We start from the raw sequence: 17,040 nt of genomic DNA, 5'->3' as shown, positions 1-17,040 counted from the left end.
TACTATATTTGCTCGCATATGATAAATACGGTAAAGTCTTTGTTTTCGCGGGGGGCGTTGGCGTTTTGGTGTCTGAAAAACGCGTACGCGGCGTGCTCGCTCTTACGCTGTATAAATAATCTTTGTCCACGCATAAGACGTCACGGTTCTGGAAAGTCTCGTTCACGCGCGCCGGTGTCTGCCGAGAGTGAGAAGAAGTCGCTTAGCCGGAAAACTATTCGGGGGTTGAAAGGCGTGGGTCCTTCGCACCCATAAACAGGTTGGTGTTCGCTCGCTATAGTGACATTTTAGTTGCTTGTATTAAAAACTCAAAGTGTCTGTAAAGAAGTTGAGTAGTCACAAGTTGTCCAGGTAACGTCGAGTTGACTTAAGGTGTCAAGTCGGCTAGTAGCCTAGCTAGCTGAGTAGCCCTTCCCTGGGCTTTGACTGTTGCCGTGTTGTTGCATCGGCCTCCACGTCGTCGCCTTTTGCCAGCTCATCGTGTCGGTTCTTGGCTTTAAAAAGCTAATTATGATAATGGTGTGAGCGGAAGAGGTCTCCGTAGCTGTTTGGCCTTTGCTCTCTAAAAGTTACCGAGGGAGCAGCCGTGACATTGCGGATACTTTTTTGCCCGGGTAGGAGGAATGGTCGCAGGGTGCAGTGCTAAGCAGACTAGTCGGTTGGTGAGTTGATGCAGTAATAATAACGTGAGAATACCTTGTCTAATTAATTTGAGTTAATCTTATTTAAAATGAAGCTATTCTATGAGCCACTTTTTCTTGCCAGATGTGCCACCTCGTAGCCTAACTGTGGGTTACTGTCGTTCAAAGTCACCCCACCCTGTAACTTTAAACTTTTTATATTTTGCTTTTATTATATATAAAGTTGCCCATACAAACCTTTGTTAGTCTTTATTTTCAAACCTCGGTACGAACATACACAATACATATGAATTGCCCTCAATCGTGTGATGTCACTTGTGGACATTATTTGTTTATTATTCTAATTTCTCAAATAATGCCATCTATTGCAAGGGAAATTTGCAACTTTTATGAGGGGCGGGGGGCGGCTACCATTTTGGTAAAAAAAAAATTGGTTTCAAATAATTATCAAGTGTTAATGACAAAGTTGTTGTTAGATTATCTCCTACACATGTCTTCCCTTTAAGTATAAGGAAAATAAGCAATTTAAGATGTACATAAAGATCCTGTTTGTGTCACAATAAATGTCTTCCCCTCTCATGGACCTTGGCATGCGGACAGGAAGTGATAGCTGAGGCTCTGTGTTGAGTTTTAGCCTGTGGTGGATTGTTTCCCCAACAGTAACCTTTGTTATGATGGTGATCATGTATTTTGGTTGTCTCACTGACCAATTACTGACACCTAGTGGCCAATGTAGACTATTACGTTCACAATTACAATGATCGTTGTGCCTTGTATTTGTATTTTAGTTCATTTTTTTAATGTTTATGCTTGAAAATGCTTATTTTTGCCAAGAAGAAGTACAATTTGCCTAAGAAATGCACTAATGCATCTTGTTTTGTTTTTACTAATTGGCCTTATTCAACATTTGAGGGCGATTGAACCCCAATGTAGCGCTGGACGACTTTACTTGTCTCTGTTTCTCCACCTTCCTGCTCGGCCTCCACAATAATATTCCGCCTAGCAGATGTTTCCTTAAAACGGAAGACCGGCAGTGCGGGGAGGTAAAAATAAGAATTAAAGTCAGGAGGATGTAAGGTTGGTGTCGGAGCATTGCAACACATTTCAACATGGAAGCTGATCATTGACAGAAGTTAGGCTAAATTCTACTGTACTTTTTTTTGTCATATGAGCCAAAATCGGTGTTCTGCATTAGCCAAAGCTAGTTTGTATAAATTATGTACTCAATTCTTTGGCTTCCCTCCCCTCATGGTAACAGATTAGCGCTAGTGTTGTTGTGGCTAAAAGATTAACATTACTCCAGTGCAAACCTCTACAGACTTAGGTGGATCATTTCACTTGAATGGTTCCGCTCACCAGTCAGCGATCTACTTTTACATTTTTTTTTTTTGCCAAATTAAGATTTTTATGTAGTCTTGAAGTGCCTTTCGTGCGACATGACACTATAGCCAGTTATCATCCGTGTGATGCCTTGCTCATCTTGACAGCCCCCAGGGCACGCATCGCTATCGGTGAATGGCAAAGCGGGTGAAAACTGGAACGCTCTGGTTAAACTGGGTCGTTGCTGATGGTCGCGCTTCATTCTTCTGGCTGCGAAACATCTTGGGAGTGTGAGAGAGAGAGTGAGAGCGGACTCTTGCTTACTGGGTGAGAGTGCACAAGTAGGGCTGGGTTAAACGATTATTTCTGTAATCGATTAATCTAGAAAATAGTTTATCGATGAATCCCTGAAAGTCCCTGATTAGTCCCTGGAAAACATAAACCACAAACACATGCACAGGTTAATAAAAATGTATATTTCTAAATGATCTGCCCATATCAAAGTATAATAACATGAATAATACTAATAACAATAATAATAATAGAAATAAAACTAACTATAGCATTTATTTGAAGAGTGTGTGAGGAGTGTGTTGTTGTGTGTGCGATGCTGGAGCCCAAGTTACATGGTGCGGTTTGGATGAATGACGGGGTTAATCATTGCAAACAAGGAAATAATAAAAGGTGCTGGTGCATCGCCGTCGTGCTTTTGTGATATGCCATCTCAATTTTGCATAGGTCACAAATATTCCCATACTTTGGATACTGATGTTGCGCCATCTTTTCTTCTGATCGGACTCACTGAAACTTGTTGCCTCGGCCGCCACCATGTTTTGATTCTGAGTAGTGGTATGGCATTCGTGAACGAACGGGTCAAAAGAACCAGTTCTTTTTTTGTGAACGAATGAACCGCCTATAAAATACCCGTTCAGTTCACCGGCTGTTTTGTTCATGACCGACACAGCACTAATTGGTGAGCTGTTGAGTCGGAACGAACGTGAACATGAGTGAACGGACTGACTTGACACGACTTCACCGGGTCTATGCACAGGGGGAGATCACAGGCTAATGACCGAAATGAACGGCTATTTTTACTGAATTAAGCGGTTTTGCCCACCATTAATTCTGAGTGAAGGCACATCGACATGCAGTTCTTGCATCAACGTATTGTTTGTGTCGATGTCATTGATGACATTGACACGTCGTCCCAGCCCTATGCACAAGTGTGATGCTGTTACATGAGTTTTTTTTTTTTTCTTTTACAAAAACAAGCGTCTTGGCTCATATGAGGCTCGGGATGATACAATGGCCCGTGCAAGTCTTCAGTCTGTTGGAGGAACCAGTTCAACCGTTGAAGAACTGTGTCTTTGGGAAATTATCCAAATAAATAATACATCTTAAAGTAGCATGTTAGCATTGACAGGATACCAGTCAATGCTAACCAAATGAAACATTAAAGACAATCTCATCTGGACTTCTACAGCCTCAGTGATGCAACTGAAGTGACGAACGTGAAGTTTACTGTGTTGTCAACCAGTTTGATCGGCCGGTCCCATCATGATCATCATCAGACACACCATAAGGTCAAGAATCCACCCATGGGTGCTCAATTTAAAACCGGACACGCATCCAATTGCGTTTCTGTGGGGTGCTAATCCGACAAATGGGATTATCCGATGGTGCTGGTGGTCTGTAATCCAGTTTTAGCTGCCAGGCCAGACTTTCAGAGTTTTCATTTTTTTGGCTGAATAAAAATTGTGTACTTTCATGTTTGTTTACTCAGTGGGGTTGCAGATGAGATACAAAGGTATTAGCTGTGCCGGCGTATCGTCTGGTGGGGTATTTTTAGGTCTGGGTCTGTGACATGGTCTTTGCTGTCATAACAGAAACAGAACACCTCCATTGATGGAGCTAGCTCAACCAAGTTACTCTCATATGGAAGTTAATTGCTATGCCATCTGCAGACAAATTAATCCTAATAAAGCAATTATCTCTCTTCTCTAAACAGGGTCCTCTTCCAAAGCACCCATTTTTACCCCCACTCCCTTTTTTTTTCCTTTTTTTTGTTTTGTACTCGAGGACAAGGGAAAAGTTCACCGTCCAGCAGCATTAAAACTGTGGTTTACATGGTCTGGGTTCAACATCATCATCATCCTCGTGGATCACAAGAGGAAATATGAGCTCATCCAAGCCCAGTGGGATCAAAGTGCCCAGCAAGATAGCCAGACCCCCCGGGGCCGGCGCACCGAAGACCAACCCCAGCACAGGTAGGAACACACACCGACACTTCATTCGGTATACCTGCACTGCATCAAAATGGTTTTGGTACATCCCACTAAGATATGTTCCTAATATATTGGCCTGCTCGCTTGTTAATTAATGCAAGCTGTGATTTACTAATTTCTGCATCAGAACATGGTAACAGAGTATTCAGTAAAAAGCTGTTCTGGGTTAGTTTTTGCTTGTTTAGTAAAAACAAAAAAAGCATATAAATCATCGAAATGGTCACTGCATACTTAAATTTTTTCACGGTGAGTACATTCCCGCCTTTTTCATAAATGAAATATGTTTGTGGTTGGAGCAGAGACAACCTGTTTACGACCTTCTAAATACAGTTAACATTTAACATTATACAGTTAACATTATTATTATTACTCATATTCATACCCCTGGAGGAAAAACCTGAACTACACTGAATTGTGCTTTTATAGGCTTCCTTGTGAAAAATCTATATTTGTTTTTTTTATTATTGGAAACATTAGGTGTGTATTTACAGCTGTGTTATAAATACACAACTGTGTGTCATATAAGGTGGATATTTACAAACATAGATGAAAAAGTGAAACGATACATAGACATAGGATGAGGGTTGTGGAGTATCACAAGATTTGTCGCTAGAGAGGTGGAATGTATACAGGAGACAGGTCCAATATTCATTCATTCATTTTCTACCGCTTATCCTCACAAGGGTCACGGGGGGGCGGTGGGGGCTGGAGCCTATCCCAGCTGTCTCTGGACGAGAGGCGGGGTACAACCTGGACTGGTCGCCAGCCAATCACAGGGCACATATAGACAAACAACCATTCACACTCACATTCATACCTATGGACAATTTGGAGTCGCCAATTAACCTAGCATGTTTTTGGAATGTGCAAGGAAACCGGAGTACCCGGAGAAAACCCACGCATGCACGGGGAGAACATGCAAACTCCACACAGAGATGGCCGAGGGTGGAATTGAACCCTGGTCTCCTAGCTGTGAGGTCTGCGCGCTAACCACTCGAACAGGTCCAATATGTAAAAGGAAAAAAAGTGGTAACACGAAAATAGTACAGTCACATAATTCTGCTATATTGGTGAGAGAAAGAGGGGAAAAAAACATGTATAGATATAATAAGGGAGGGTAAATTAAGTTGCGTTAAGTTAATAAAATACTAAATAAATATCATAAAATGAATACAAAAATTGTGTCTCTTTGCTGATTGGTTGACCGAAAGGCAGAGATTGTTTGCTATTCAGTTCCTGGAGAGCCCGAGCACCCCTGGCACACACTCCCTCACCCCACAGCCAAAATCTGTATTTGTACAGTGCATCCGGAAAGTATTCACAGCGCTTCACTTTTTCCACATTTTGCCATGTTACAGCCTCATTCCAAATTGTATTAAATTAATCTCTTACCTCAAAATTCTACACAAAATACTCCATTATGACAATGTGAAAAAGTTTTTTTTTGACTTTTTTGAATTTATTAAAAATAGAAAACTAAGAAATCACCTTTACATAAGTATTCACAGCCTTTGCCATGAAGCTCAAAATTGAGCTCAGGTGCATCTTTTTTCCACTGATCATCCTTGAGATCTTTCTACAGCTTAATTGGAGTCCACCTGCAGTAAATTCAGTTGATTGGACATGATTTGGAAATATAATAACTGTCTATATAAGGTCCCACAGTTGACTGTGCATGTCAGAGCACAAACACCAAGCATGAAGTCAAAAGAACTGTCTGTAGACCTGCGAGACAGGATTGTCTTGAGGCACAAATCTGGGGAAGGATACAGAAACATTTCTGCTGCTTTGAAGGTCCCAATGAGCACAGTGGCCTCCATTATTCGACTAGTCAGGATAGAAGGAAAAATGAATGCAGCAATATTTTCATCCAGGATATCTCTATATATTGCTGCATTCATTTTCCTTCTATCCTGACTAGTCTGCCAGTTCCTGCTGCTGAAAAACATCCCCACAGCATGATGCTGCCACCACCATGCTTCACTGTAGGGATGGTATTGGCCTGGTGATGAGCAGTGCCTGGTTTCCTCCAAACATGGCGCCTGGCATTCACACCAAAGAGTTCAATCTTTGTCTCATCAGACCAGAGAATTTTGTTTCTCATGGTCTGAGAGTCATTCAGGTGCTTTTTGGCAAATTCCAGATGGGCTGCCATGTTTCTTTTACTAAGGAGTGGCTTTCGTCTGGCCACTCTACCATACAGGCCTGATTGGTGGATTGCTGCAGAGATGGTTGTCCTTCTGGAAGGCTCTCCTCTCTCCACAGAGGAACGCTGGAGCTCTGACAGAGTGACCATCGGGGCCTTGGTCACCTCCCTGACTAAGGCCCTTCTTCCCCGATCGCTCAGTTTAGAAGGCCGGCCAGCTCTAGGAAGAGTCCTGGTGGTTCCAAACGTCTTCCATTTACGAATAATGGAGGCCACTGTGCTCATTGGGACCTTCAAAGCAGCAGAAATGTTTCTGTATCCTTCCCCAGATTTGTGCCTCAAGACAATCCTGTCTCGCAGGTCTACAGACAGTTCTTTTGACTTCATGCTTGGTGTTTGTGCTCTGACATGCACAGTCAACTGTGGGACCTTATATAGACAGTTATTATATTTCCAAATCATGTCCAATCAACTGAATTTACTGCAGGTGGACTCCAATTAAGCTGTAGAAAGATCTCAAGGATGATCAGTGGAAAAAAGATGCACCTGAGCTCAATTTTGAGCTTCATGGCAAATGCTGTGAATACTTATGTAAATGTGATTTTTTTTTGTTTTCTATTTTTAATAAATTCAAAACATGTCAAAAAAAACCTTTTTTCACATTGTCATAATGGAGTATTTTGTGTAGAATTTTGAGGTAAGAGATTAATTTAATTCAGTTTGGAATGAGGCTGTAACATGACAAAATGTAGAAAAAGTGAAGCGCTGTGAATACTTTCCGGATGCACTGTATGTAAATGTAGTGCCTAGCTGCCACTACATTGTCAATAAAAGTATACCGAATAATATCATAATATCAAAGTAATCAAAGTATATGTTCTTTATTCAAATTTGCAGGAATATATTGATGTTGTGCTTTGGTTTAGTGTTTTTCTGCAGTTCTTCCCAATCAGTATGTTGATTTTGATGTAATTTCCTTTTGTCATGTTATTAACAGGAAGTAAAGCTGCTCCAACAGAAAAATCTGCCGCCGATACGGAAGATGCCCTGAGTGCCAGCGATGGATTCCAGATTGGCGAGCGAGTTTGGGTGAACGGGAACAAACCGGGTCAGATACAGTTTTTGGGAGAGACACAGTTTGCCCCGGGACAGTGGGCCGGGATCGTTCTGGACGAGCCCATCGGGAAGAATGATGGTTCTGTGGCGGGTGTGCGCTACTTCCAGTGTGAGGCACTCAGGGGGATATTTACCCGTCCGTCCAAACTGTCTCGCACAGAGGGCGAGGCCAACGGAACTCAGACTGCACCACCGTCCCGCGCCGCGTCACCCACCCCGTCGGTGGGCAGCGTCGCCTCCCAAACGCCTGCCACGAAAGCAACACTACCCTCATCGGCAGCAGCCAAGAAAACCTCAACCGCTGCACGAACCGCACCCACAACGCCGTCTTCCAACCTGGATCGTGCAAACAGTGAATCCATCTCCAACCTCTCCGAGAGCGGATCCGTCAAGAAAGGAGAGAGGGAGCTAAAGATGGGCGACCGTGTGTTGGTAAGGTTTGTATGTCAAGTGTATGTCAAACACTTCTACTGCTGAAAGGGGTGGACATTTTGTCATAACATGCTGTTGTTATTGTGCTGCATGTGCAACCCCATGCATAACCACATGTTGGCGCTGTTATTCAGCCACAGCGCACTTTACAAAACGCACACTTGGTAGGGGACTGCCAAGCATGTGTGTGTGTAAAAAAAAAAAACAAAAAAAAACATGACCACCATCTAGGAAAACATCCTAGCTCGCAGCATGTTCAACTTCTCATGTAATGGTAATGGTTTTATTTAATTTGAACATGCATCAGATTACAATTGAATGCATCACATAATCAGTTCCCAGTTCCACATGTCCAAAAGGAGTAGGAAGAATCAAAGCTTATTAAATCCTACCCCTCCATCTGGTACTTTTACAATCAGTAACTGTTACATTTGTTCACTTCCTGCTTTCCATAACACAGTTTAAGGTTTTTTTTGTTGTTGTTTGAGGTCCTTACTTTCTTTCTTTCTTTCTTTTCTTAATTTATTTCAAACATGCATACTATGTTACATTATTCTTTCTCACATATACACTTACAATACAATACTTACAATATCTATCTATATATATATATATATATATACATGCACACACACACCTCATTACTACACATGTCTGAAAAGGAGCAGGAAGAAGCAAAGCTTATTAAATCCTACCCCTTCTCCACGCCATTGCAGTTACCAATTCAATAAGTGATTTTTTTCCACACATAATCACAGAATCTTACACAAGATGTCAAGTCGCCCAGATGAGGAGTTTCACTGATTGACCATTGAGCGGACAGGATGATGATCAGTATGCCATACTACACTGTCAGATTTTCCCGAAGCTATTTGACATTTCGAAAAAAAAAAAAAAATAATATAGAGCTTTACAGGAAAAAGCAGCGATATGTGTTATTTACACAAACATTTATATAAGTTTATTTTCAACACTAGCAAGAGTCCTCCATCAACACCGACCGCTTTACCTCATCTGAACTAATTTGATATCCCCAGATTCCCTCCACATCAGATAGCCGATCAAACCATGGGAGACTGTGGATGGTGCTGCTGGTGTAGCTGCTGGTGTAGCTGCTGGTGTAGCTGGTCCCAATTTGGCCATATATTTTGCCAATTGCGGTCGTGTGGTGCCCATAACTGTCCATTAGTCACTGACCATTTTTCTCCATTATAAAACCTTAATAACTGCATCTGTATTACATGTATGCTGGTGTGTCTTCCAAAGCAAAAAAAAGATATAAAAGCTGTGTTTCTGAGGACATTGCTTTAATGTCCCTTGGCCTGAGCCATTTTCTAACCTTTGCCGCTGTGTGTTTGAATAGTTGAAGGTCAAAATGAGTTTCCCATATTGACAGTTTGACCTCAATCTGTTCAAGGCTGGCACCAGTTTCTGTTGCTTTGATGGAATTATGTCATTTAGGATTTTATTCTAGCAAAGCTGATTACTCCCCAGGGCCTCTTCTTATCTGTAGAGGGGGGGGGCTAGAATGTGAATGTCAGCCAAGGTACTGTGTTCTCTCAGGTTGGTGGAACCAAGGCAGGAGTGGTTCGTTTTCTGGGAGAAACCGATTTTGCCAAAGGCGAGTGGTGTGGCGTGGAGCTAGATGAACCTTTGGGAAAGAATGACGGGGCCGTGGCCGGCACAAGGTACACGCACGTTCAAATCTGTGTCTTTGTTGGTCATGTCAGGAAATGTTTGAAATGGCCGCTTGCCTGTCGGCAGGTATTTCCGGTGCCAAGCCAAGTACGGCTTGTTTGCGCCAGTGCACAAGGTCACACGCATCGGCTTCCCCTCCACAACGCCGGCCAAAGCAAAAACGACTGTTCGTAAAGTGGTGGCGACCCCAGCAGGGCTGAAGCGAAGCCCCAGTGCCTCCTCCATCAGCACCCTGAGCTCAGTGGCCTCCTCTGTCAGCAACAAGCCAAGCCGCACAGGCCTGGTGAGTTGCTCTTCAAAGTTCCACTCATCTTTTTCTTAAGGATGTCGTTGACCTCTGTTGATTCTCTCCACTCCAGCTAACAGAGACGTCATCACGGTACAATCGCAAGATTTCGGGCACCACGGCCCTGCAGGAGGCACTGAAGGAGAAGCAGCAGCACATTGAGCAGCTTATGGTGGAGAGGGACATGGAGAAAGCCGAGGTTGCTAAAGCCACAAGCCATGTTGGGGAGCTGGAGCAGGAAATCACGTTGCTCAGGGACGACCAGGAGCAGGTTGGGCTACTGTTGCTGTTTATGTGGTCATTTTTTTCGTGTAGTAATAACTTCAATAACAATACTACATATCTGCATTAATCCACACCCAGGATTGTGACATGTTGATTCATTACAAGTATATTGCGCAACAGAACCAATGTCGTAACTAAGGATCGACCGATACATCAGCCGGCCGTTTTTCCCTTGTTTCGGTATCGGCCGATACGCGTGTGGGTTCGCCGATATATTTTTCCACCGCATGATTTACAGTTAGGAGGAGGACCACGCAACACACGTAGTCGCGGTACCCCGCCCCCACTGTTGAATCACATCAAGAGCGTGTTTTCACAAGTAATAGTTAGCTTGCTTTTAACACTTTACTAAGTCCATCACATTTCACTGGGTGATCGCTAGGCATAACAGTTTAAGTCACGGTGTGACAACAAGAAAGCCCAAAAACATCACATACCAACGCAACAGACGAATAAAAGCACTCTCACTGGTTGAGCAGAACAAGAATGAACAACTATGCAACTTTAAATGCGTGTCGTGTTATGTGTGTGCGCTCTCTCCGAGCACGCACGCACACACACACACACAGAAGGAATTGGAACAGCCGTGACCTCTTATGAGAGGTCTTTCTTTTGTGCTCAACACAAACTTTAATGATGAGAGAAATGTTTTTTTCTGTGTGATGTGTTTGTGTGTGTGGAGACGGGGGGTCGCGTCAGTCATCACATCGATGCTAGATAAATTTAAGCTACGACAGTAGTGTTTAAGAAAGCTGAATCCTACTGTGTTCAGTGTATAAATATTTGTTAAAACATGTTTAAACATGAGACCTGTAATATTTATTATCATGGTAATTTTTTCATGTAAATTGAGGGATCAAACGCAATATCGGCCCAAGCAAAATCGGCCATCGGCTAAGGGTGATGGGAAAAAAACGGTATCGGCATCGCCCCCCAAAAAAACATATCGGTCGATCCCTAGCCGTAACACCAACTTTTACACCCACAGCTGAGTAGCCATACCAACATTTTAGTGCATGAAGAGGTAGGTAAAGCTACTGGATGTTTACCCCTCATGATACTTTGGATGCAGCTACTGCCGTAATGTGGAGTTAGAGACCCAGTGGATGTTGTTTTTTTCAGACTGACGTAGACTCTGCAGTCATACAGTACATTTTCATTCATTTAAATGCATTAGTTAAGCTCCCTGTGTTGACATGTTCTACCCCCCCCCCCCTTCTTTGACAGTTACGTGCCTTGGTAGAAGCTGCAGACAAAGACAAAGTCGATCTGCTGAACCAGCTTGAGGAGGAGCGTAGGTAAGCTGAAGTGAATGGCGATACACTAATGCATGGCATTGATTAACACAGGGTGACCCAAAAAAAACAGGCCCCAACTCTAATTAGGCCCCGTTTCTTAGTGTTTTGTCTGAATGAAATGAAACTTTGGTCATAACTTGTTTATTATATTCAAAACATCACATCAAAAACACTAGGGTCTTTGGCCTTTTTTTCTCCGTTCTACAGCATATGTTCTAGATGGCCTCCATTTAGCTCCGTGCATTTCTTAAGGAGCAGCACAAAGTTGTCCATGACGTTCTTACAGACTGAATTGGTAATGGCTCTCATCTCCTCCATGATGGAATGATGGAATCTCAGCCAGAGACATTATTGGACCAATCTCCATCAAAGAATCTGGCGCAGCAGTGACAGTCACCAAGGAGCGGTATGTGGAGGTCCTCAAAACCTTCAAGAATGAACTCCAGACCAGACTCCAGAACTCTACTCGTCGCTCATGACCAAGTTCTGGTTCCAGCAAGACGGAGCAAGTTCTCACACCTCAAACCTGTCCCGCGATGGGCTGAAAGAGAAACTTCGCAGGCCGAGTGATCAGTCTCAAGACTGATTTTGAGTGGGCACCCCATAGCCTGGATCTAAGCCCCCCTGATTTTTTTCTTTGAGGCTATCTTAAGGACAGAGTCTACGCAGGGAAACCCTGAACCATTGCGGAACTCAAGAAAGCCGTCAGGGAGGAGATGAGAGCCATTACCAATTCAGTCTGTAAGAACGTCATGAACAACTTCATGCTGCGCCCCAAGAAATGCACGTCTAGAACATATGCTGTAGAACGGAGAAAAAAAGGCCCTTGTGTTTTGATGTAATGTTTTGAATATAATAAACTAGTTATGACCAAAGTTTCATTTCATTCAGACAAAACACTAAGAAACGGGGCCTAATTAGAGTTGGGGCCCGTTTTTTTGGGTCACCCTGTATTGCTCATCGTTGCATATTAGCAGTCCATGGGAGAGGTTGTTGTTGAAACATAAAGTTTGGTTACGTTATGTTTTAAATAGGAAGGTTGAGGACCTTCAGTTCCGTGTAGAAGAAGCGTGCATCACCAAAGGGGACCTTGAGGTAAATGTGTGCCAGAGAACCACATCATAACAAAAGAAACACATCAATGAAACTTGCCACTTAGCAGATTAATTTCAATTTCAACTGGAATGCTTTTGTTTTTCGACATTCCAACCGTAATACTGGAACCAAATCTGATCCTAGGATTTGTCAGTCACTCTGCAATGGGACCAACTTGTTAATTCTACAGGCGTCTGATCTCAAACGCTAGAGCAGGGGTCTCAAACTCAATTTACCTGGGGGCCACTGGAGCTAGGGTCTTGGCAAGGCTGGGCCGCATCAGGTTTTCAAAAAAAAAAACAAACGCATTTATTAAAAACAGAAAAATATACAAACTTTTTCAGTGCTTTGGTTCCGATTTTCTACAATAAAAGCTCAGATAAAATATTCCACTGTTCTCAAATATCTTAATTTTTATTTTTTTGCACAAAATAAGATGAAAAATAAACAAATCAAGAATAAAGAAAATCAATCACAGTAATAAATAAATATAATAATAATAAAACGGCAAATAATAAAAACTTAAGAAACCACATATAGTTGGTGGGTAGACAAATTATTTTTTTCAGATTAAAATGAACAAAGCATTATTAGAGCCCTGTAGACATGACAAAACACGACTATAGTCACATTTATACTCTTTTTATTTACAACATATTGCGCAACTGCACGGTCTTGAGACACATGCTAACTCGCAAACTAGAGAGCTAGCGACCTAAACGGTAGCCTTCAAGTTATTTCCTTTAAACTTAAATAGCCAAAAACTTACCACTTCCACACGGATAGGGAGGATAACTATTAACAGTTATTTAACCTTTAACATGAACATTAATCAAACGTAATAATTTTTTCTGGGTACATGATACCATACAGCATCCATATCAAACTTGTGCGGGCCGCACTAACATTAAACTTTCATATCAAGGCGGGGGCCTCAAACTAGTGGCCCGCGGGCCACGTGTTTGAGACCCCTGTGCTAGAGCTGGGGTCTCAAATGAGCGTGAGGGTTAGAATATGTGCACAGTTTGACTCACAGCTGTTTACACCTTAAGAGTGTGCATGCAGCTTCACAAAAAAAGGCAACAAACCAAACCAGTTTGATAGCAAAAAAAAAAAAAAAAATCCTGTGTACTGCAAACTGGCTAGTGTGTTGTGCTGTACTTTTTGCCATCTCCTATTGATTGATGTGATGTTATCGCCTTTTCTCCCCTCTTGTTTTTTTATACATGTTGGTCCAGTGCTCAGCATGGAACCACTGAAGATGCCCCCTTGTCATGCACTACCCTTAGTCACATCCCCTAATTTGATTTGTAGTCAGAATATTGCACCTTCACAGAGAGGGTACCCTAAAGACACGATTACATCTCTGTAGCACAGAACAATGCCGTGTAATGCGTCACGTTTGTTTTTTTTGCCGGCAATCATTTTTTAACCATTTCCACCTAAATTAAAATCCACCCCTCCACTTCAAAATGAATAAAGCACAGGAAAACGCTGCTTTACTCAACCATAGAGAGTACCAGGCATTGATTACCAAGAAATGTTTGTGTTAATTGATAAACAGGCTGTAATTTTCTAAACACAGCAGCAACAGAACCAATCTTGTAACAAGGCTAAGGATGTCGAATGCTGACCACTCATGCAGCTACTAAATCAGGAGGTTATCTACAGCCGTAGCTGTTAATATCAATATTGGCGCTAATTGGAGACCGAGGCGGGTTTTGGAGGTTGCGGACCACACTCCTGGTGATTATGAGACTCCAGGGTTCAATAATGCATTGTGGTGCACCTTTTTATTTCCTTTTGAAGGGGTTAATTGAGGCACGGAATATTTTAGAAAATGTTGTTGAATGTATTTTTTTTTGTTTTTAATTAGAATTATTTTGATTTCATATTCTGCCACTGGTGGTCCAACAACTGGTGTTTCCTTGCACAGTACTTACTGTATGCAGTGTGGCCTTACCAACAATGAGAGAAAGCAGTGTGGTTCTTGATAAGCCATCATAAGTATCATCAAAACCCGGCATAGTTGGCAAAAATGCCAACATGAAATTGCAATAACTGATGAAATGACATTACGTACATGTTGCAAACACTTCTTTCTCTCCCAGTCAACTGCTGCTTGACTGACTGGCCTGGTTTTACTGCCCTGAAAGATCCCTTGTATCGTAACAATCAAATGTGCTTTGTTTTCACCAGGTGTCAGTTTGCATGCTGTTACTTATGTACTGCCCCCATCAACCAACCTGCAACCAGCCGTGGGCGTTATATTCCTGCCCTACTGCACCCCCCATTTCCCCCCTCCCCTCCATCTTTCATCACATTTCCTTATTTATGGACCAACCTGAGCATTCTTCTCATCTCTGCTCACTTACTATACCGCCCGTCAAACCCTCCCATCACCTCACTGCACTCCCTCAACCTCTCCACCCTTCAGTTATCATGCTTTAACGTCATCTTGGCCTGTCTCCTTCCTCTCTGTCTGTCTGTGTTGGGCTGGCATGTGATGGTGGCACTGGTGTGTTCTCCTTCTCTCCCCTTGTTTACTAACAGACGCAGACCAGACTGGAGCATGCCCACATTAAGGAGCTTGAACAGAGCCTGCACTTTGAAAAGACCAAAGCTGAGAAGCTCCAAAGGGAGTTAGAAGACACTAGGGTAACGAATTGAGCTCCGCGGGCTTGTTCGAGGGATAGTGTTAACACGGGTTGCATCCGGGGGATCCAGTAGCTGCAACTCCAATTTAAATGGGGATTGTGGCCAATTAAACCAGAAATGAATTTCTGGCCTTTAGTATTTCAAAACGGATGTCCATTTTCAAATGATTCCACGGAGGATTAATGTTTCATAAGCACATCTGGAGCCAAGCAGCCTCGACTGACGGCTCAATTAATAATCCTATCCAGACACGTCTCCCTTCACCCCAGCTAATAGTGCTCTACTCCTCCCAGTCCTGCTTATGTGCTTGATAGTTCTCCACCTGCCACCCGCGAGTGCTCCCCTTTTTGTATGGCAGTACTTGTTGCTGTCGACTGGAACGTTGTCTTTAGCAAATAATCCATCCACAATTCATTTAGCACAAAATAACGCTAGTTGAGGAGATTAGCTGCAATATTATAAGCAGTGTTGTTGCTGTAATGTCACAATATTGTGTGGGATTTTAGTTAAAAGATGATGATCTTGGCTTTACAATTTTGTTTCCTGCGGTACCCAAACATAGTGGTCTGGCATAGCAGGCATGACGTAATTATACCGTATTAACTGGCAGCACGGCGGTTGAGTGGTTAGCGCGCAGACCTCACAGCTAGGAAACCAGGGTTCAATTCCACCCTCGGCCATCTCTGTGTGGAGTTTGCATGTTCTCCCATGTGCATGCGTGGGTTTTCTCCGGTTTACTCCCACATTCCAAAAACATGCTTTAATTGGTTAATTGGCCACTCCAAATTGTCCATAGGTATGAATGTGAGTGTGAATGGTTGTTTGTCTATATGTGCCCTGTGATTGGCTGGCGACCAGTCCAGGGTGTACCCCGCCTCTCACCCAAAGACAGCTGGGATAGGCTCCAGCACCCCCACGACCCTCGTGAGGAAAAGCGGTAGAAAATGAATGAATGAACTTGTAAAGTGGCTGGGAAGAGTTATTAGGTTTAAGGTGTTTATTTGGTGCAATTTTATTTGGACAAATGCATGCTTGTGATAAAATATTCTAAATTAAATAAGAATTATTCATAAATATTTTGTAAACCGCAGCTTTACAGATGCCATGCCCGCTGTGCAGGTAGTATATCTTATATCTATATCAGGTAGTTATAATGCCACAGAGTTAGATTTTTCTAGTTGAGCTGCAGCTATTTAGCCAATTGGGTTACACACCTCCCTCGATTAATTAAGGCGCGACATGATTAGAGCCGAGGCCACTATCTCAGGAAATACATACAGTGGTATGAAAAAGTATCTGAACCTTTTGGAATTTCTCACATTTCTGCATAAAATGACCATTAACATGCGATCTGATCTTTGTCAAAATCACACAGATGAAAAAAACTGTGTCTGCTTTAACTAAAACCGCCCAAACATTTATAGGTTTTTATATTTTTCAGACAGCTCTTTTGAGCGAACCATGGTGCACATCAGACAGTGCTTCTCATAAAGACATTTCTTACCAGGTGTGTGTTTTATAGTGGGCAGGGCAGGTTTAAGCTACTCATCAGTGATTGGGCACACATCTTACTTAAATTGTTTGGTAAAAATTGGTTTCAATTGCTTTTTTAGTCTCCTTAGGCAGAAGGTTCAGTTATTTATTCCTCCCCTTTCTGTCATTGTTTGCATGCTATCCTCATTAAAATATTCATTCATTCATTTTCTACCGCTTTTCCTCACGAGGGTCGCGGGGAGTGCTGGAGCCTATCCCAGCTGTCTTTGGGCGAGAGGCGGGGTAC

At 42.6% G+C, this 17,040-nt stretch overlaps 1 protein-coding gene across 4 annotated transcripts in view; it reads left to right on the top strand.

Moving 5' to 3' along the window:
* Positions 1-97: 97 nt before the first annotated feature.
* clip1a (CAP-GLY domain containing linker protein 1a) overlaps positions 98-17,040 on the top strand; it is a 33,592-nt gene continuing 16,649 nt past the window's right edge. For 2 of the 4 annotated variants that reach the window (XM_058069580.2, XM_058069578.2), the window contains exons 1-9: positions 98-259; positions 3,970-4,228; positions 7,390-7,940; positions 9,504-9,628; positions 9,705-9,921; positions 9,998-10,195; positions 11,437-11,507; positions 12,542-12,602; positions 15,156-15,260. In XM_058069580.2, the coding sequence (XP_057925563.2) occupies positions 4,138-4,228; positions 7,390-7,940; positions 9,504-9,628; positions 9,705-9,921; positions 9,998-10,195; positions 11,437-11,507; positions 12,542-12,602; positions 15,156-15,260 (1,419 nt within the window). In that variant the 5' untranslated portion in view covers positions 98-259; positions 3,970-4,137. The remainder of the gene's footprint in view (positions 260-3,969; positions 4,229-7,389; positions 7,941-9,503; positions 9,629-9,704; positions 9,922-9,997; positions 10,196-11,436; positions 11,508-12,541; positions 12,603-15,155; positions 15,261-17,040) is intronic. The other 2 variants (XM_078789510.1, XM_058069581.2) reach the window with 2 other exon arrangements.

The sequence above is a fragment of the Doryrhamphus excisus genome, linkage group LG3 (assembly GCF_037039965.1).
Source record: "Doryrhamphus excisus strain RoL-2023G ecotype Guam linkage group LG3, RoL_Dexc_Guam_v1.1, whole genome shotgun sequence".
Classification (NCBI taxonomy): domain Eukaryota; kingdom Metazoa; phylum Chordata; class Actinopteri; order Syngnathiformes; family Syngnathidae; genus Doryrhamphus; species Doryrhamphus excisus.
This window is presented reverse-complemented; position numbering and strand designations above follow the sequence as displayed.